This window comes from Miniopterus natalensis, chromosome 1 (assembly GCF_054644295.1).
Source record: "Miniopterus natalensis isolate mMinNat1 chromosome 1, mMinNat1.hap1, whole genome shotgun sequence".
Classification (NCBI taxonomy): Eukaryota; Metazoa; Chordata; class Mammalia; order Chiroptera; family Miniopteridae; genus Miniopterus; species Miniopterus natalensis.
The window spans coordinates 2967313-2989589 of NC_142081.1; the positions used below are offsets into that span (position 1 = coordinate 2967313).

General features: G+C 44.9%; 1 protein-coding gene across 4 annotated transcripts in view; it reads right to left on the bottom strand.

The window, feature by feature from the left end:
- Positions 1-21788, bottom strand: part of WDR20 (WD repeat domain 20) — a 46543-nt gene extending 24755 nt beyond the window's left edge. For all 4 annotated transcript variants that reach the window (XM_087818142.1, XM_087818135.1, XM_087818148.1 and 1 more), the window contains exon 1: positions 21524-21788. In XM_087818142.1, coding sequence (XP_087674268.1) covers positions 21524-21772 — 249 coding nt within the window. In that variant the 5' untranslated portion in view covers positions 21773-21788. The remainder of the gene's footprint in view (positions 1-21523) is intronic.
- Positions 21789-22277: the final 489 nt, after the last annotated feature.

The following is a 22277-nucleotide window of genomic DNA, read 5'->3' on the forward strand; positions in this document are numbered from 1 at the left end:
GGACATGAGGCAACTGGCAATGTCGGGAGACAAGAAGTCATACCTTCTCTCTACTTTGGTTAAGTTGGAAGTTTTCCGTAATTAAAAAAAGTATAATTCTGTTCAGACCATATATTTACCTATATGTATATATTTGCAAAGAAAACAATTTTTAAAAATTATCACCAGGCCCGGCTGGGTGTGGCTCAGCGGTTGAGCGTCGACCTAGGATCCAGGCGATCGGGGTTCGATTCCTGGTCAGGGCACATGACCGGGTTGTGGGCTTGATCAATGACTCTCTCATCATTGATGTTTCTATCTCTCTCTCTCCCTCTCCTTTCCTCTCTCTGAAATCAATAAAGATATATTAAAAAAAAAAAAAAAAGATTATCACCAGGCCCAGCCAGCAGGGCTCAGTGGTTGAGCACTGACCCATAAACCAGGAGGTCATAGTTCGATTCCTGGTCAGGGCACAGGCCCTGATTGCGGGCTGGATCCCCAGGAGGGAGCATGTAGGAGAGCTGATCAATGACTCTCATCACTGATGTTTCTATCTCTCCCTTCCTCTCTCTGAAATCAATAAAAAAGTATTTTTAAAAAAATTATCACCAAAATATTAAAAGTGGTTATTAAAGGAGAGGTAGTATTTAGGTGACAATTTTGTGCCTATTTTAATTTCTAACTTTTCATCAACAATTATGTATTACTTTGAAATTTTTCAAATACAAAAAGAAAAAAAACACAGGCCAAAACCACTACTGAAACTATTTCAAAATTATTCTAGTAGGGTTTTTTGCGTTTTTTTTTAATCCTTACCCGAGGATATTTTTTCCATTGCTTTTTCAGAGAGAGCAGAAGGGAGAGAGACACATGGATTGGTTGCCTCCCGCACGTGCACAGACCGGGGCAGGAGCCTGCAACCAAGGTTCATGCCCTTGGCCGGAATCAAAACCGGGACCCTTCTGTCCGCAGGCTGATGCTCTAACCACTGAGGCCAGGGCTATTCTAGCAGTTTTAAAGCATGCCATGGCCTAGCAGGGGGTCAGAGGAAAACATGTGCTTGTGAACAGCTAAATTCACCATAAAAGGAAGCTTCCTATTACATCAAGTAAATGCCTGAGTGGGATGACAGATCACCAACAGGTGATGCCATGTTTCATCATAAGTTCCACACAAGCTAGGACCACTAGAGTTGATTATTAACGTTTCTGTGGCACCAGTGATGTCACTCAATGAGATGAGAAAGGACAGGAACATTCAGAGGACAGATAAGGCCATGGCTGGTTCTGTTGTTTCACTCTTCAGAGTACTACAGTGTGCGAAGGGTTCACCGTGCTCTTAACTTGCTACAGTGGCAAATAAAGATACTTTTCCCCAGAGAAATCCAATCGTTCCAAGTCTGCCTCCCAAGCTGCCTCTAATGTAGATCTAAAACTGAATCCACATCTTTCTCACAAGAACTGAACTGACAATTTATCACCAATCCCAAGCTTTTCTAGAGATTGTAGGACTTAATCCTAAATTATGCTCAGTCCAGAAGAAACAGCTAAAAGGGTTACAAGGGAGAATTTGTTTGCCCGTGTTGAGTAACTTTTAGCATTTAAACGTTAAAATCTTTTTTTTTTAAATATCTTTATTGACTTCAGAGAGAGGAAAGCAGAGGGAGAGAGAGAGATAGAAACATCAATGATGAGAGAGTCATTGATCGGCTGCCTCCTGCAACCCGGGCATGTGCCCCGACTGGGAATGGAACCCCAAATGCCTGAATCCTAGGTCGATGCTCAACCGCTGAGCCACGCCCACCCGGGCTAAATGTTAAAATCTTGAGGCCTGAAATAAAAATATTAGGCTCCATAGGCGTGGTATTGTATTTATAGCCCCAGCTGGGACAGACAGTATTTTAAATGTAGGTTAGCAGGCCACCCGCCTGGAACTGAATGAGAAGCTGCACATCGAAGGCTGAATCAACCATAACCTGAAAGTTAACACCTGGCAACAAGTGCTTCACTCTAAGCACTTACTATTCATTACCTCATGTAATAAAACATATTTAAAACTTGCCACTACTAACTTAAAAAGTTACATATAAAGCTATTCACACAGAAGCGGGCAGAAACAACTACTTCCCAGTGTGAGTAATTGTGTGATGTATCTCTATACACAATGGTCTACATTCATGGAATCAGAGGACAAACAGCTGGAGAGGAGCTTCAAAAAAAAAAAACAAACAAAAAAAACCAGGCACATTTGCTCTCAAGATGCTGCAATTTAAGACCAAAGAAGTAAATTGCCTAAAATCAGTGAATCAATTCACACTGCAACTAAACTTGGAGCTCTGGTCTCAATTCCTATTAAGTGCAATATACCCAGTAAACACACTACAGTAACTGAACCCAAAGCCCTCATTTCTGTCTCCTTTCCTTTCGCCTGTGGTCTTCTTGTTTCAAAACATCAGACAATAGCAGCTCATTCTCAGAACTTGAAATTACATTACTTATAACATAAAGTACAGAAGACCTTGCAAAACTCATTAAGCTTAGCATAAATCAAAGGACGCTCGCTTAGTCGGCGCAAAGTTCACAGGTGTGTTCCAGCTGCTGGCAGTTTCTCTGGGCTGAGGAGGGAGCAGGCAGAACAATAGGGAGAAGGGAGGTGCTTGTTTCTTGATAATTCAAAGTTCCTGAGCATCGCTTCTCGGCCTTTTGGCTAAGATCAAAGTTCCTGAGCAACTAAGGTCAAGGCCCACTCCCACAGCTCTTTCCAAAGCTCCCGACTGCCTTCCAGAAAACCTTCCCTCTGCAGCATGGCTAAATGTCTACTAAGGAAACTCTGGCCAGCAGGGACATCTGCCAATTTTGTATGCAAACGTAAGAAGGATGGCAGAAACAGGCAGCAGTTATAAGTGAGGCTGCACGGCATGGAAAGCTAAGAAACGCAGGCCAGCAGCTCAGCCTGGTCATGATGAAGGCTGAGGCTCCAAATACCAGCAGGTTCTGCAAGCAGCACCTGTGGCTACCAATGAAAATGCCGTCTCTGGGGAGTAGGGACAGATCTCCTGACCTCTCCTCCAAGCAGGATTCCACGTAGGGTACTGCAACTAGATGTGCCTCTCAATTTGAAGAGACAAACAATAACACAATACCCCCAAATTTTCTTGTTGTCCACAGCAAGTCCAAGTACTTGCTGTTCTCACCAAGTTCTCAAACTTCAAACTACATGCAGGCCTGTCAGGTGTGACACACCACGGCCCACTCAAGGACCCATAGGAAGAAGAGCAGGGCCAAGCACATAAAGCCAGCCGGGCCTGTCCCGGTGCAGGACAAGGCTGAGACAGGCACTGTGAGGCCGGCACTAAAGCCCAAGACTGTCCTGCTCCAGAAGGCCACTTGCCTGCATCTCAGGATACATTTCTGCCTCAATCCCTGGCAAACAACTCAGTTATTTAACATTTTTAAGGGACCTGAATTATTTCTGTGCGAGCTCACACATCAATCCCATCCTCCACACAAGTGCTAACCCCGGAAAACAAAAACACTAACTAGTGAACCATTTCCAAAGTTATAAAGCAGCTCATTTTAGAGAAAGCTCCAGCTGAAAACCCACATCACACTTGGAGGAGTGGTTAGGAGCACCGATCACTCGGGTTCTGCAGTTCCAGGCCCGGTGAGCTTGGACAAGTTTCTAGCCTTTCCACACTACGTTTCCACAAAATGGGAAATACGGATACGTAGTCCCCCCTGATCCGCAGTTTCACCTTTTCAGTTCCAGTTACCCATAGTCAGCTGTGGTCCAAAAATATCAAATAGGAAAGAAATTGCAGATATAAATAATTCATGAGTTTTAAACCGTGTGCGGTTCTGAATAGCATGATAAAAATCTCACGTCGTCCTGCACTGTCCCCCCGGGACGTGATACGTCCCTTTGTCCAGCGTATCCACACCCCCTTCACATAACTTTTATTGCAGCATATTGTTATAACCGTTTTATTACTAGTTATTGCTGTTAATCTCTTACTGTGCCTACTTTATAAATGAAAGTATTATAAGTATGTGTGTACTGGAACAAACAGTGTATGTAGGGTTTGATGCTATCTGTGGTTTCATGCACCCACTGGGGGTCTTGGAAGTATCCCCCATAGGTAAGGGGACTACAGTAATAAATAGTTCTAACAAACAGTGTTTAAGGAGTTAAATCTATAAAGTGATCTGAACACAATGTAAGTATTAAATATTGTCATTAAGTCAATAACATCAATTTACATTTGTTAAATGCACTCAAACCAAGAAGTACAGTGCATTAGTGTGAAAACAAGCATTTGATTCCTCACAGGCATTTAAAAAATAAATATATTTTTCTATTTTGTTGCCTGTCCAAAATTGTGTGTGTATAAATATATGGGGGGGGGGCGTTTGAAAGTGAGAGGGGAGTAAGATCAAAGAGGGGAAGTACTTGGATCCTACATGACAGCCCTCCCTCCTGGTCAGAAGTGACCTGCCCCCGGGTTGAAGCTGTACGCAATCAGCTGAGATATGTCCACTCTCAGTGCACAGCTGGGCTCAAGCAAAGCCAGCAAAACAACTCTTCCCAGCCACTTAAGATTTTACTAAATTTCATGTAGTATAATTTCTTAAGTTGTAACAATACGTTCAGAGGTCTGAGCCGTCTAGTACACCAATGTACACCTCAATGGAGGCAAAGTTAATTTCTGAGCTAATGCTCTGAGTAGCACATGGAACACGAAGCCAGGTATATGGAAACATGGAGGCTGGACTAGGATCTCAAAGCCTCCTTTACTCCCCTTCTCTGACACACTGTACATAAATGAACATTAAGAAAAGGAAATAAAACAGCCTTGTTTCTATTTCTAAAAAAGCTGAAAGGCTGCTACTTAGTGGATGGGGTTAGGACTAGGACAGGAGAAACTGGAAATGTGGGTAGTACCACCGTTAGTTGCACGATCACAGGACAGCACATCTTCACATGCACTCTTGGCAACAAGGGTCCACACAGACGACGGAGGGGAATGCTAGAGAGGACGCTGCCACTAGCCAGCTGCGCAGCCTCCGAGCTCTTCATCCCTGTGAGCCTCCCTCGCCCACCTGTAGAAAGAGGGAAACCTCGCAACCCCGTCTCCACAGGTTTGTGAGGCTCAGGCGGTGCCTGTGAGAGCACCTAGTCTAGTGCCCAGCATAGGGCAGAGTTGAATTAACGGTGCCTGTGATGATCTACAAATTAATCAATGGCTGTTAATACATTCTACTAATTTAATAGCCAATAAGCTTTCACGGAGTTTCCTGTGAGGAGAGCCCTGAATTCGATCCAACACGGCAGTGATTCTCAAAGGTTAGCACATCAGCATCACCTGGCCAGCAAGGTGAACACACTGCTGGCCCCACCCCACAGTCTCTGATTCAGCGGGTCAGGAGTGGGCCCCAGAATCTGCATTTCCACAAGTGCAGAGGAGATGCTGCTGCTGCTGCTGCTAGTGGAGGACCACACAGAAGACAACCACTGCTATAAGGGGAGAGAGAAGAGGAGGGACGGTTTCTGTAAGTGTAGGAAGTAAAATACTTCGGCAATAGCATGGGCAAGGATGTGGGACGGCACCCGAGGCCAAGTCAAGCAGACACGCAAAACAAGTCGCAGGGGCAACAAGGGCCAGCGTGGCCGCCTTGTTCATCACAGACATGGAGGCCGAGAGATTCTGAAGAGGCCACGGGTGGGCTAGCCTGTTTACTACGCTCAGCTTGGGTTTGGTGGTTTTAGTAGAATGAGCCTGACAAGTCCCGGGAGAGTCAGCCACGTGGTGAAAATGGCACTGCAGCAGAAATGAAACCATGGGGAAGGCCAGACTGAGTGGCATGGAAACAGGGAAAAAGGAGCAGAAGCAGTGAAAGACCATCTGATTCTGATGCAGGTGATCCCAAAACACCCTCTTCCACTACAGCCAAGAACTTTCACTCTGCAGGATGATGGCCCACACAGGGCGTCGACCAGGCAGGAGGAACAGCCCCTGAGATCAGGCCCGTTAGGCCTCTGTGCGTGAACTGGCACCACCAGGCAGGCACCAGTCAGCGAGCTGAGCCCCAACATGAGTCACGTAAACGAGAGAGGGCAATCTCTTATTTCTTTAGTTTTCTATAATGTACCAAAATATGTTCCTCAGGTTAACCAGGTATCATTGCCTTTTTTATTACTAATCTTATCAACTTTTACCAAAAAAAAAAAAACCACAAAAACCTCTACAAAATCTGTTTCAAAACAATGTTCACCACTAGATTGCATTTCACCCACTCTTTGTAAGTCAACATTGGTAAGATAAAGATAACCACAACTTACAGAGAAACATACCAGATGTGGCCCACTGCCTCCACTACTCAGAGTTCAGCAGGAAACTGCTGACAGATTACCCCCCATATAAGACAGAGAGAGCAAGAAATCCTGATTGTTTGCTCCCCCAAAAGGGGAAAAGAGCCCTGCCTGGTGTAGCTCAATGGTTAGAGCACTGGCCCATGCACCAAAGGGTAGGGGGTTCAATTCCAGGTCAAGGGCATGTATCTAGGTTGCAGGTTCAATCCTTGGCCTGGTCAGGGCGTATGTGGGAGGCAACCAATGTCGTCTCTCTCACATCCATGTTTCTCTCTCTCCCCTCCCCCTCCTTGCCTTCCACTCCCTCTAAAAATCAATGGAAAAAATATCTTCGGGAGAAAATAAAAAAAGGGGGGGAAGAGGTTTGAAACCCCATCTCACATCTTACACCCGAATATATCTCAGCAGTATCAGAGGTATCAAATGTAAACAATGAAACCTCAGAAGTACAAGAAACCATGAGGATGTTTAAAAATAAAGTCAGAAGGGTTAAGTATGACTCAAAACCCATAGCCATGAGAAAGAAAGAATACAGTTTTCTATAAGAAAATAAAACAAAAATTCTACCTAGAAAAATACCACCATGACCAAATCAGAAGTCAACTGACAAATGGAACCAAATGTCTGCAACTCAGACTATAGATTAAGGCTTAATTCACATAAAAGAGAACTCCTATAAGTCAATAGGAAAAAAGAGGGGAAAAAAAAAAGACCAGACTCCTATTAAAAAATGGGTACAAGACATGGACAACTCACAGAAAACAGAATACAAATGGCTCTTAAATATATGAAATGATGCTTAGCTCATAGAACGAGAAATACAAACCATGGTGTCAAATAGGGTCTCATCTGTCAACCTGGCAAAGATTAAACAACAGCACCTCTGCCAGAAATAAAGATTGGTACAAGCCGTGGAAGGCAATTTATGTCTATCAGAACCACAAATACGTATGTCCTTTAACCCAGCAATCCCACTCATAGGAATTTAGTCCTGAGATATACTAGCAACATGGCAAAATGATACATGTACAAAGGTATTTATTGCAGCACAGTTTGGAAGAGCTACAGCCTGGGCTGGAGACAGCTTCAATGTCCATCCAAGGGGAACTACGGCACATTCGTACAATGGGCCATTGTGCTGCCATCAACCAAATACAGGAGCTCTTTACACACTGACAGAGAAGAATCTCCAAAATGCATTGTACAAAACAAAAACAAACAAACAAACAAAAAGCAACAAGGCACCAAACAGTGCAGATGCTAAAATTAGGATTTTTTAATGGAGAGAGGACTGAATATATGATTTTGTAAAACCACTGGCCATGTCTGGAAATATACACAAGAACTTAACACTGGTTACTTCTGAGGGGGACGGGGGGCTAGGGGACAGGGTGAGAGACGGCACTGAATGCCCTCTGAATGAACCAGATGGATTTATTACCTATTTAAGAAATGAAACATGCCTACGAGAAGTCATACCCTATATCCTAAACGAAGATTTCTCACTAAGTTACTCGAGATAAATTCCTTTCACTATCCACTCAACAGTACTTACTGGCTTCCACTCTATGCGCCAAGCACTGTGTAGGCGCGCTGGGGTCTCAGAAATGCAGAGAGGCCCCTCCTGCCATGGACTTTAGGAGGGCACTGCCAGTCATCGAGTAATCAGTGCATGTCAGAGAGTGGTGAGGACTGTGAAGAAATGCCAGCCAGGAAGGGAGTCGAGGGGCTGAGGTGGTGGCTGATAGTAATGCCTTCCTGGGTGGGGCAACAGAAAGCTACTTTGGCAGGATCACACTTGGGCAGATATGGGAAGAAATGAGGGAGCCAGCCTGTGGCAACACAGGGAAAGGATTCTAGTCAGAGAGAACAGCACACAAAATGGCTCAGAGGGCTGAATGTGCTCGGAGCGTGGTAGCAAATCACTCCAGGCGTTTGGGGAGAGACGTCTTATTTTTAGTGATATGGACAAGCATTAGGAAGTTTCAGCAGTGGACAAACACGATCTGACCTGTACTGTTTAGAAGATTCCTGGCTGCCATCAGAAGACTAACAGGCAAGGGGAGAAGCAGGAGCCCATCTGGAGACCACTGCAGTGATTCGAGCAAGAGACGATGCTTCCCTAAACCGAGCAGGTGAGGCAGAGCCAACAGGCGTTACTGAGGAATTGGAAGTAGGCTGAGAAAAAGAAAGAACTCACAGGTGACTCCAGAGTATTTAGCCCAAGCACCTTTCTACAATGATCTAACAAGTTCATTAAAACCAAAAAAAAAAATTTAAAATTACACATTCATGTAAAGCTCGACTACTCTAAAACAGGTTTTTATAAACACCATCAGCAAAAGCCATGCTTATCAGATACTAAATCAGGAAGCTGCACAAGATTTTAAAGTTGAAAAAAACACACACCTGGGTTTATTCTCTAACTACTTAACGAGCATCTACATGGTGCCAGGCACAATATTAGGGAGTAGTGACCTAAACTATTTTAAGATATATAACTAAGCACCAAAAAAGGGTTGGCAGGAAAAACACCAAAACAAACAGTTGTGAAAGATGAGAATTTTTTTTCCTTACTTGAGTTTTCCAACATTTCTACCATAAACATATCCTTATATTTAACTTTAAGGGGGGAGGGGGATCTTTCCCTTTCACTGCCACCAGGGAAAGAAAAATTCCTACACAGCAAACTTATCAGTAATTTGAACGATTAGCTGACTTTCCTTCTAAGAAAAGCTTTTAAAATGAACAGATTTCTCAGCTTTCTTCGATGCACCTCCCCTTGCCAGTGCTGAGGTCAGATGTATGTGTGGGAGATCTGTGTGGGGAAGGGGGGAGGAGAGGAATAAGGAAACAGAGAAGTGGGGTACAAATAACAGCTTCTGTTCTTTAAATACGTTATCTTAAGACAGAGATGACAAAGATCAGAGGATGAGTCTTTGAAACATTTAATCAAATACCAACTACATTCAAGACAATATGCTTCCCATAGTAATCTACCCACGTCAATAAACAAGTGACAGTCACTTACATGTGTATCCATTCGCTCAAATATTTATAGAGTGCCTATACTACACTGAAGGCACTGAGCGAGACAAGGAGCTCAGCAGTGATCAGACTCATAAAATTAGCCCTCCTAAGTCTGCAATCTAGTTTAGGAGGTGGGGAGAGAAGGGACATTAAATTTCAAATTCAAATTATTTTGTTATTTTCATGACATGCTAGAGAAATGACCTGATAGAAGCTAATAGGAGACGTGACCTAGTCTAGGGGTCAGGGTAAGAGGCTTGGACAAAAATGACATGAGCTAAGATTTGAAGGAGTAGGAATTAAATGGGAAGGGATGGGAGTGGAAGTACATTCAGGCAGAGGAAACAGCACATAAGAAGAATCTGTGGCAAGAAGGGTAAGGCTTGTTAGGAGAATTAAAAGAAAGCCAGTGAGTGAGAAAGATACAGTAAAGGGGAGAGAGGACAGTAAGGTGAGCAAGGGCCAGCTCTCGCAGGGCCTGGTGGGCCATACTAATAATTTTGTTTTTAATGCTAAAAGCCACAAGAACCACTGAAAGCTGTTAAGCCTGGAAGTGACAACCAGATTCACATTTTTAAAGATCACTCTGGCTACTATATAGAGAATAAGTTAGAGGGCAGCAAAGGCAAAGCAGAAGGGTGAGAGGGCTGCATGCTGTCCAGGCGACACGAGGGAGGGCAGTGAAAACAAAAGCAGACACACTCAAGACCCACTTTGGAGGAATTTCTGAAGGAGTTAAAGTGGGTGGGAGGAAGGAGGGAAAAAGAAGGTGTCACAGATAACAATAAAATAGGTAACATTTAAGAGGACCAGAAAGACACAAAGAAAACAAAACTATATAAATACACTGAAAATAAGGGACAGAAAGACATTCCATGTAAATGCTAACAAAAATAAACTCATTTTCCAAATCTTCAAAACAGAATTTTGGGCAAAAACAGAGATACTGAAAAACATAGTATTACAACACAAAGAATAATCTACAAAGAGTAACGATTCTGAATTTTATATAAAGCAAAAAATGACAAAGAAATATGGACAAGTCCAGAATCAGTGCAGTATTGAACACACCTGTCCGGAACTGGTAACTAAAGCAGCCACAAAAACGGTAAGGCTATGGGCAATGGGAAGAGCATTAAAACTTGATCAAACACACATGCAGGGATGTCACCCTGAGCCTAACAAACAGGACATACATTCTTTAATACATGGAACATTTTAACTAGCTCGCAAAGAAAATGACTCATCACATTTCAAATAACTGATTTAAAAAAACATTCCATGAGAAAATAATTTTTTAAAAAAAACCACCACAAACATTCTATGGTGATATAAAATGCAAATAAGTTAATCAAGAACAAAATTAAACACCATGAATAGAAACTAAAAAAATGCCTGCTTAGGGGGGGAAAATACTGCTTAGGAATTCAAGGGAATAAAAATGGACATCAAAGATTAAGATCTTAATATGTGACATTGATATTACCACGTATCTAACACATGGGAGACTGTGTTAAAACAATACTTAGAGGGACTTCTACAGCCTTGTGCATACCATTAAGGAAAGGCTGAAAACCTGTTTTCCATTCAGAAAGCTAGAGAAAGAACAGAGTAAACCTAAAATCCAAACAAAAAAGAAATAGACCGTGACCAGATAGTTCAGCTGGAGTGTCGTCCTGATGCACCAGAGTTGTAGCTTCAGTCCCTGGTCAGGGCACATACAAGTCAACAACAAATCAATGTTTCTCTCTCTCCCCCTTTCTTTTGCTCTCTCTAAAATCAATTTAAAAAAAGAAAAGAAAGATAACAGGTATTAACAAATTAGAAAACAAAACAAAACAAAACCAGTAGCTAATTCTTTGAAACAAAATTTTAATTGACAAACTCTTGCCAGTCTGTCTGTTCAAGAAAAAATTAAACTATGAATGAGGGGCTGAAGCTCAAGCTGGTGACTGAACCCGGCAGCAACCTGAGTGCCCCAGGGGCTCTGGAGCAAGTCCCAGCTCTGCAGAGAGGACAGTCACAGTTCCATTACCCATGATCCCAGCAGGTGGTCCAGAAAGCAAAAGGCAGATGGACCTGGCCAAAGTCACCATCACGAAGGAAGTGACAGAGCTTTGCTGAAGCGTATGGAGTATCAGTTTTAACTGCCCTAATTCCGATTCCTGCTTTCAAGGGAATACCCACTGGATTAATTTATTGCAATAATACTTTTTTCTCTGGGGGGAGAAAAGTCATAAACAATTTTAGGAACAAAAGATACAGATACAGTAGAAACTTATAATGGAAGTGAGAAAGGGGAACAGGGCCTTCCTAAGGAAATCCAGTAAGCACCAGGCAGAGCAGAAGAACTGACAAAGGTGGAAGTAGTGAATGGCCAGGGAGGTGTGGGCTAGAAAGGTAAAAGCCGAGATTGAAGTGTCAGGACAAGGAGTGTTTTAATAAAGAGAAGATGATCGGCAGTGTCAGATGGTGCTGAGAAATCAAAGAAGTGTGGGCTGCATGGTGGCCCGTGGATTTGGCAGCATGAAGCTGAGTAGCCAGGATCCTGCAGAAACTAGAGAAGTGGGAGCCAAGGTCACCCTGGAGCAGGAGGACAACTGTGTCTATCTGAATTAGCAAATCTGGGGCTGAGGCCGCTTCAGCTGATGATAAGACCCAGAGTGTCACTATGGGAGACAGAGCCAGAGGTGGACTAGAGGAGGTCACAGACGGAAGCCAGGTGCTGGCCGGGTCCTGCAGTGGATATGCAGCTATGCAGGAAGACAGCAGAACTGCAGTGGAAAGGAAGGCTGTGAGGCAGGTACCGAAGTCTTCAATGAGCAGAGGTGGCCAGGAAGCCAGTATAGTCATGAGGAAAAAAGGCAGCCTGAGTCTATGGGAACAGGCTCCAGAGGATGCCAGGGGAGTAGCAATGAACCTGGGCCTGGTCCAGGGCTGCACTTGCAGTCCAGCGGCAGGACTCTGCAAAGCCGGTGTTGCTCAGCGGTTGAGCGTCAACCTATGAACCAGGAGGTGGTGGTTCGATTCCTGGTCAGGGCACATGCCCGGGTTGCAGGCTCCTCGATCCCCAGTGGGGGGCGTGCAGGAGGCAGCCGATCAACGACTCTCTCATCATTGATGTTTCTCTCTTTCCCACTACTTTCCTCTCTCTGAAATCAATAGACATATTAAAAAAAAAAAAGGAGGCATCTTGGCATGCAATTGGAAACTATTTAAAAAAAAGAACTTTTAAAAAAATGACAACAGCCAACACAATAACTGTCCACTGTGAATGAATTAAAATTATACCTGGTTGTTGTTGTTTTTGTCAGATTGGCAAAAAATATATTTTTTGGTGTGCAGCAGAATTTTAGTAATTATTTTACGTGCCATGACATGAACAAGGTTGAAAACTGCTGTGCTACCCCTTCAGCCCACCCACCCATCAGAATTCAGTTCCAATGCCACCTTGTTGAAGTCTAAGTTCTATTACAATTGAGACAAATGTTACATTGTAATCATCAACTATCCGGAGCAAATGGAACACTGTGAGTCTTGTAGAGCAGAACAGGCTAAAGAGTGACCAGGAGGAAAAAGAAAGAAGTACATGGCATGGCCAACTTAGAATTCTAGATAATCAATGCTGAGTAACAAAATCAACTCAGGTACCACAGAGACCTCTTCATGGAGCTCAGTTTCCCTTACCAGAATAGGGGAAACCAGGTGCCCTCCTACATGCACTCACACTGTCGATACTAAAGAAAGTGAGCCAAGACTTTAATCAGGGTGCTTACACTTCCTGTACCACAGACTCCTTCTCACAATGTTTTTAAATATAAAAGACTACAAAAGAGATCAATCATATTAAAATTAAGTTATACTACATTAAACAAATTTAAGACTTTAAAGTTTATTTCACATAAAGAATAATAAGCTCTAGTAGCTGACCCACAAACAACTGTAATTTCAGAGTAGTGATGAGTGTAAATGTTACTTGCTATCTGCAAAAACCACAATGTGAAATGCAAACATGTGATCTTCATTGGTGAGAAAGTAACAGGTCTGTTGCGACTGTGATTTGTTGCCTATATTCACAACTGAAGGACACCTTAAAATTCAGTTGGGATTGTAAAAACAAAGATGTAAAATATTTTTTCCCATCTAGGCTGACACACTCTCCAAATTCTATTTGGGTTAAGAAGCCCTAATAAGTGAGTACTGTTGAAAATAGCCGACACCATCTCACCACTAGGGTGTAGGCACTTCAGGCCAGAGACTAAGTCAGATCTGTCTTTGGGTCTACGAGTCCAATGTTAGCTGAACGAATAAGCCATTTATTATTCCACTGGACTGTGAACTCCTTGATGGCACAGATTCTGTCTCAACAACAATATAGGGCAGGCACTCAATAAATCTTGACAAAACGAACGTGTGTGTGAATATCTATCTCCTTGGTTAGATGATAATCCCCTCATGGTCAGGGATTGTCTCAGACTTTGATTTCCTGGTCTAGTATACTGCTTTTCACAAAACCATTATTTATTAATTAAGTGAAACATTAAGAACAAGACAGAGCCTCTGAAATGCAGCTCAAAGTCAGTAATGAGAACGAGCAGCTGAACCAGTTTTGCTGGGGGAGGGGGGCGCCATGCAACAGTGAGCTGGCTGTGGGCCCGCTAAAGAGCAGCGCCAGGTCACAGGGATGATCGACACTGTGGTCACTTGAGAATATGTTAAAATATTCCCGTTCTTTTAAAATATAAAAACCTTATAAATTCATTCCTCATGAATGACTGTTACTTCTTTCCTATGGAATCTAATTTCAAGTCCATTTTTCCTTTTTTTAAATCCTCACCTAAGGATATTTTTTCCATTGCTTTTCAGAGAGTGGAAGGGGGAGAGAGAGAAACATCGATGTGAGAGAGACACACCGACTGGTTGCCTCCTGCATGCCCAGACCGGGGCCAGGGATCCAGCCTGCAACCAAGGTACGTGCCCTTGGCCGGAATCAAACCCAGACCCTTCAGCCTGCAGGCCGACGCTCCAACCACTGAGCCAAACCGGCCAGGGCATCAGGTGCATTCTTCAACTACTACAAAACAAGGTTAAAGTGTAGCACAGATGGATTTGGCGTGTTTTTAGTCTACTGTACCCCATTTTTTAAGAATCCACACTACAAAACAGGATTGACAATAAAACATTACTCAATTCACAAATCATCAATTGGCAGAGAAGCTGGGAAGTTGAGAAAATGCTGAAAGGTAAGAGCAATTGCCAACTTAAGCTCAATCAGAAATGAAGATAAAGCGTTTCTGAAATTAGAAAAATAACACTAAAAGTTTTAAAGTTTACAAATATGTGATCTGTATACATCATTTCAGGGAAAATCATCTATTTGAAATCCAATCCAATATTCTTCTCCTATTCGGCAGAGAAACACTTGGCGTCATCTTTACTCCTTAATTCCACTTGATACTTGTACTGCTTGTGCCACTGCAGGGCACATGCCTTCTACTTTGTTACGATCATCAGTACAGAACAAAGGTCCTTACAGACCCGAAATGTCTTAATTCACCTTCAAGTTATCCACGATAGACAGCAATACCTTATACATAACAACCCTGCAATGTTCACAACTTGATGAATGAGGTAGTGGTGTTTTTTTAAAAAAGAAAAAGAAAAAGCAAGACATACTTTATACTCTATTATCAAAAACAGATGCCAAATGTTTACAGGATAGGTAACCTGTCACTGATATTCTCAGAACATTTAAAATGTCCTAAAAATTACAACTGAGAATGTCTACCAATTAAAGTTATCTCTATTTTTGATGTCTACTCCTAAATAACCAAATAGGGCCACATCTAATATTTCTGCACAAACTAACCTCATTAAATATACATAAAAAACTGTGACTCAGTTGAGCATGACCCCACATACCGAAAGGTTGCGGGTTCGACTCCCAAAGGCACATACCTAGGTTGCAGGTTTGATCCCTGGTTGGGGTGCATACAGGAGGCAACAGTTTGATGTTTCTCACATCAATGTCTCTCTGTGTCTCTCTCTCCCCCCTTCTCTCTAAAATCAATAAAAACATATTAAAATATATATATATATGTAAATAAAACTGTTCTCTAAGGCATCAAATACCAGACTACAAAAATCTTCACATTTATTTTTAAACAAGGTTCTTTAGGCATTTGGCCAAATAGTCAGTGACAAAATCCACTAACTATGTTTTGATTCTTGCTCAAGGTTTCTACCAGAGCACAACAAACACTTAAATAAATTAAGTCACTAGATGAACTCAATGATAATAAACATAGGTGACAAGTTTTCTGAGGGTGGAGACTTTGTCTACACCCAGCATCTAGAACTGTAATTCCTATCTGGTAGGCGTGCCCCATAAATATTTGCTTAAGGAATGGCATTCATGGCTATCTCATGGATTTCACTGACATATCTGGGAGGTTCTGGCCATTGCTGAGATCCACCCAGGGAGTCTTTCAAAATCTCATCACCAACCTCTGCTTCAAGGTCAAGAGAACCAAGGTATCACACGAGCATCTCAAGCCTGCTGTAAGAGATAAATTAAGACGCTTTCCCCTCAATACGAGAGTCTACAGTCAAATAACTAAATCTTTATTAATATTTCAGAAGTCATTAAATAGCCCTTAATGGAAAAAAATTCTAGGTTTCCACTCAATTCCACACGTGCCCTACTAAGTACAAAATTTCTCTAAGTCAAGCTGATATAAAAAGTTCTAGACTTTTAAGCTTCTTTCAAAACTATGAATGGGGAGCAGAGAGGTGTGAAAATTACAGATGGGGAGGTGTGAAAAACATAACCTTCCCTGCAGCAGTCCAGTATCTAAAACTACTGGGGGGAGGCTTTAAAAGACATCCAGTTTACCCTCCCACACAAAGCATGAATTCCTCAGTCACCAACAGGTGGTCCTGCAGGCTTTGCCAAAGAGAATATTTTCCATACCGAATGATCATTCTCTCCCAGGTCAAACCATCACCGTCCTTGATAACTTCGACTCTAAAAATATTTTAGCTATTACTAATGGACTCTTCTGACCCCTGCTTCATCTCAGCAAGGTAAGTACAAAGCTTTTTCCAAAATGAAGACCTAGAATCACAGTGTGTCCAACTTGCTTTCACAACACTCCACACTTCCCAATTCCCATTTGAGAAGTAGGCAATGGCCTGGCTGGCGTGGCTCAGTGGTTGAGCATCGACCTATGATCCAGGAGATCGCCCCTGGTCCTAGCCGGTTTTGCGCAGTGGTTAGAGCTTCTGCCCGAGGGCTAAAGGGGCCTGGGTTTAATTCCGGCCAAAAGCACCTACCTCAGTTGCAGACTCGATCCCTGGCCCACATCGGGTGTGTAACAGAGGCAACCAATCGATGTGTCTCTCACGTCAATGTTTCTCTCCCCCCCTCCCCTTCCATTCTCTCTGAAAAGCAATGGAAAAAATATCCTTCGGTGAGGGTTAAAAAAAAAAAAATTATCGCCCTGGTCGGGTGGCTCAACTGGCTAGAGTGTCATCCCAATACACCAAGCCTGCAGGTTCGATTCCTGGTCAGGGCACATACAAGGAGCTACCAATGAATGAATAAATAAATGAAACAACGAATCTGTCTCTCTCCCCCCCTTTTCCCCTCTCTCTCTAAAAATCAATTTTTTAAAAAGGTGTAAGAAAAGTAAACATTATTGCCCTGGCCAGTGTGCACAGTGGTTAGAGCATCAGACTGCGTACCTAAGGGTCAAGGATTCGATTCCCAGTCAAGGCCATGTACCTGGGGTGTGCGCAGGAGGCAGCCAGTCAATGTGTCTCTCTCACATTGGTGTTTCTTGCTCTCTCTCTCTCTCCCCCTTCCACTCTGAAAAGCAATGGAAAACACATCTTCAGGTGAGGATTAACAGAATAAATAAATAAATAAAAGTAAACATTACTGAGCACAGAATCATACAACTTTAAGAGTTAAAAAGGCCTTGAAAGCCACCTAATTCTGTGTCCCACCAATTGTAGGAACTGCTTCAGTAACATCTCTGAGCAGCACATTTTTGGCCTGGAATCTCAAGATGGGGGATGGAGAGGAAGGCTCTTTGACCTGAATGTCAAGTAATTCTGAATATGCAGAGCTTTAAAAGGTGTTTGTTAGTACACAGATCTGGTAGGTAACATACAGAAGTAGATCAAAAGCAATCTGTGCCATTTGGTTCCTTTCCACTATACTTCACTATCAACTTGCTACACAATTTCCCAGTTGTAAGAAAGCTGAATTTGTAGCCTATTAACAATACTCTTCAATGTCTTTAAAAAGATGTGAGCTACTAAAAATGTCTGTTACTTTTGGGCTCAAAATTAAATAGGTTTTTCAGCTTCTAAATATTTTTTTAAAGTAGGACATAGATGGACATGGACATTTTATTCAGTCATTTACTCAACAAGTAAACAGCAAGAATATACTCTATGCTGGACACTGCTGGGTGCTAGGAAGACAGAGAAGGCAGAAAAGGCATGGTACCTATTCTAAGGGAGCTTTGTTTATCAAAGAGAAAATCAGATTATCACCCAAAGAATTACAATTTTTAAAAGGTGCTAGAAAGGCAAAGTACAAGATGCTCTGAGAACATGTAATAAGGGAAAACATCTGATCTAGCCTGGGAATCAAAGAAGGATTTGCAAGGAAGTGATGTTTCGGCTGGTAGACATTCACATTTATGTAAAAACAGATCTCCATAAAACGAAAGGGTTTGTCCAATAATCCCAACTACCTCTGGCATCTTTATCCTAAAACACCTCTTTTTTAAAGAGAAAAGCAAAGCATGCTACAGAGCAGGGGCAGGGAACGTCAGGCCTGTGGGCCGCACGCAAGCCATGAAATCATTTGGTCTGGCCCTGCCAAGGCAACCACAAGCAACACTCAAAATTCAATAAATCTAAGCGCTTTCTTCATAGCTAATTTTTATGTTGATAATTTTGTATGGCCTTCAAATGATGTCATAAATATCCAAATGGCCCTTGGTAGAAAAAAGGTTCCCCACCTCTGCTATAGAGAGACTTGAAAGCTAGTCAGTGAAAGTCCTTTGGGGGAGGGACAGGGTCTTACTCATCCTTGGATACCCCACATCACCTTACCTAGTATAATTATCATCATGGGAGTCACTCACATCTTTGTTGGAATTATTAGTGTCAGTATTAAATCAGCGTTGACATTACCTTTAGTTAAGCAACATAAATCCACAAAACTACATCTCCTCACACAAGAAACCCCATTCCGAACTCCAGCTGTGAAACAATGCTTCCATCTACCTCACAGGTCTGCTTTCAAGACTCAGTGAGAGAAATGTGGCAAAATGCTGGGTAAATTCTGAAATGCTTGGAGGCTATGGCATCAGCGCGACCAAAAAGCCTGACCCGTCTCTTCTCACCATTTCTCTGGAGCCAGCGCGCTTCCTCTTCCTCAGCACCAGGAACCCTGACAGGCCTGCAGTGCTCTCCAGCCCTGGTTTCTCCGAGGGGTCAGGCTGCGCAAGCTCGAGGCCCTTTTCTGGCCCAATGGTGTTTTAATGCTCACCGAGGATATTTTTTCCATTGCTTTTGTGAGGGGGAGGGGGGGAACATTGATCTGAGAGACACACATCCACTGGTTGCCTCCTGCACTCGCCCTGAGCATCGAACCCGAGACCCTTCAGTCCGAGGCTGACCCTCTAACCACTGAACATAACAACTAGGGCCAAAGGGCCAGGACTGCAGTTCTTGGCACAGATGTTAGCCTACCTCCTCACGCAGTCCATTCCCTACAACTCCATACTTCCTTTCAGGACGTTTTTTTCAGGAGACCTATTTTCACTTATTTTACATGCCGATTCCAGTTGAATGTGTTCATCCAAATCAAAACTTCTGAATGATCTGAAAAACTGTTGTAAAACTTTACATGCCCCAAAGAAAAAATTTTAAAAATAGTCAAAATCACCAACTGTCAAAACAGATTTATAACTCCTAACCCCAAAAAGTAAATTTTGGCTTCTGATTAAGGAACACTGTCTGCTCTATTTTAAAATAAAAAAATAGAATCACAAAAACAATCACTTATACTCAGAAATAATAAATGCAAACTCATTCATGGGAAAAAAATTTAATTATAATGGCTAGACAAGAGGTAAATTATATTTACCATATAATGCAAATATGATAAGAAATTTAATAAAAAAATTAACGTGCTCAGATAAATTATGCAGCTAAAGGCAAATTTACGTTTAAGATTTTGTCTTGTTTAAAATAATTTTTTGGTATAGTTTTGAAAAGCTCTCCTGGTTTTGCCCTTCACTGAACAGTATCCCACTAAAAGAGAATTCTATTTTCTCATACTTGCAGGCAAGAGACCTGTTTTTATGATGCAAACCAGGGCTACCTGATCCACATAAGGTTACCCACTAGAATGCTTCAGAAATGACATACTTTCAAAGAAAACCTTTTTTAAAAAAGATAACACCTTCTTTTACACTACCAATTACTTGCTAGCAAACAAGTTTTTAAGCACTTACTTATTTTTATATAAATTTTAATAACTTAAGATTCTAAACTTACTTCCAGATAAAAGGCTGATCTGTTCGGTCCCAATATCAGTGTCAAGATAGCAGCTTCCTGTTTGATAGTTATTCTTCATGCTTATTTTAACTCTATTTTACACCCACGGAGTGTTCCGGGGCTTTAAAGTTCATTACAGTCAATACAGTATAAATTGAATGTGTGCGTTGCGACGTTCTCTTTTTAAAGAGGCGCAGGTAAGAAGCTAAACAGCTCGTCCAAGGTCACCCAACAAGTCAGTGACAGAGTTAGGACTAGGACTGAAACTTCTGCTCCTAGACTGCTAATGACTTCACACTCTCCTAGCTCCAAAAGAGAAAAAAAATGAAACCAGGCGATCTACGGCCAGGAACCTGTAACACTGTAACAGCCTACCTCAGACACAGCGGTACCCTTAACACTGTAACAAAATTCACCTTGAACCGACCAGACCGCTCGCTACATTTAGAGACTGTCGCTCCCTACGGCTCTGGACACACCGAACCCCGGAGAACGTTCACTCCGCAGCATGAACAATCTGTGCACGCCAACCGACCTCGCACCATGAGCCCGGTACCCCCGCCCCGTGCCTAGAACCGTGAGCCCGGTACCCCCGCCCCGCTCCTAGAACCATGAGCCCGGTACCCCCGCCCCGTGCCCACGCGCCGCGGGGGGCGTGACCGTCCTCCCCCTTCGCCGAGTCAAGTCAAACACCACGTACCCCAAGAGCAGTTCTCCATGAGAACCAAGCTATGCTGCTGGATGACAGAAAAGCTCTCTCGTCAGTTGCTTCTTTTTAAAGGGGTATTTTTAAAGGATGATTACATGCTTCGCAGAATTCCTGTGAAGTCGCCCGCCAAGCCCGCTCCTCGTAAAGTCGCTTTTGGGGCACAGCCCCCTCGCCGGGCGAGGCTGACCCGGGCACGCTCGCGCGGAACCCTCCCGGCCGGCTCGGCGCTGGAAACCTCCCTGCGACCCACGGCCCGCGGCCCCCCTGTAAGGGACCGGAGGGCCCTCTCTGACCATCTCTCAGAGGAGCCCCCCCGCGGGGACAGTGACAGCAGCCCCCCCCGGGCGCCTCGGGAAGGCGCAGGTGCTGACACCGGGAGGAGGGGCTCCAGGGCAGTGTCAGTGCGGCAGCGGGCGCGGCGGCCCTGGGCGCCCGCAGGTCCTGCCCGCCGGCGCTCGGGGGGCTCCGCTCCGCTCCCCAGCCGCCCGCCCGCCCTCTACCCCGGAGCGAGGCCCGCGGCGCTCCCGGGAGGCCGGGGAGGCGAGGCCGGCTCGGCGGGCACAGGCCACCCCACCTCTTCCGGGGCCCGCAGGCCCGCGCCCGGCCGTGTCAGAGCCCGGCGGCGCCCGGCGGACCCTGCCCGGGGGCCCCGGGACGGAGCCCGCCCCCGGCCCGCCGCCCCCGCCCTGCCCTCCGGAGCCCCCTTCCTCAGGAGCACCCAGAGGAGTTACCGGCCCACTCAAAAGTAAGCGCGACGGCCGCCCCGCCGGTCACCCCGGCCCCCGCTGTCACCGCCCCGCTCCCGGCCTCCGCCCGCGCCGCCGGCGGCCCCGGTGACGCCCGGGTCGGTACCTTGCGGACCCCCTTGTAGATATAGAAGTAGAGCTCCCGGCCCACATTGAAGCAGAGGCGGTCGCCGTTGCCAGACTGGTCGTTGAGGTTTACGAAGGAGACGCGGACAGGGTTGGATCCCTGCGAGTTGAAGGGCACCCGGTTGGGCCGGCTGTACTCCGAGTTCGGCAGCAGCTTGTACAGACCTTCCCGGGTGGTGAATTGGGTCTTAATCTCGTTCATCTCCTTCCCTCCTCCCTCCGTCGCCATCTTGGAAAGCAGCGTTCATCCTGCCCTAAGTGCCCGGATCACGCCCACCGCGCAGGCGCCGTCCCGGGCTCGCCCGCTCCCCCCGCCCCTTCCCCTTGGCCCCGCCCACCGGCGAGCGGCCCGGCGCCGGCCGGCCGAGGGGAAGGGGCGGGCTTGTTTACGGCGCGACTGCGCAGGCGCGCTCACCTGGCGCGCTCCACGCGGCCGGGCGGCCGCAGGCTCCTCCCCCGGGCGCGCCCCGAGTCCGGCTCAGGTGAGGCCGGTTCCGCCCCGGGGCCGACAGGTCGTGCGTCCAGGTCCTCCCCCCGGGCCCGGCCTGGGGGAGACAGGAGGTGAGCTCGGGGCGACCGTGCCCCGACGCACCCCGGGACCCGGGGGAGCCGAGGAAGAGAGTCGCCTCGGTCGCCCCCCCTTCTGCCGCGAGGGGAGCCCCGAGCCCCAATGCTATGCCTTCGGGAGGGGCGCGGGGCGGTCCCCCTCCCGTGGGGCCACCCCGCGCGACTGT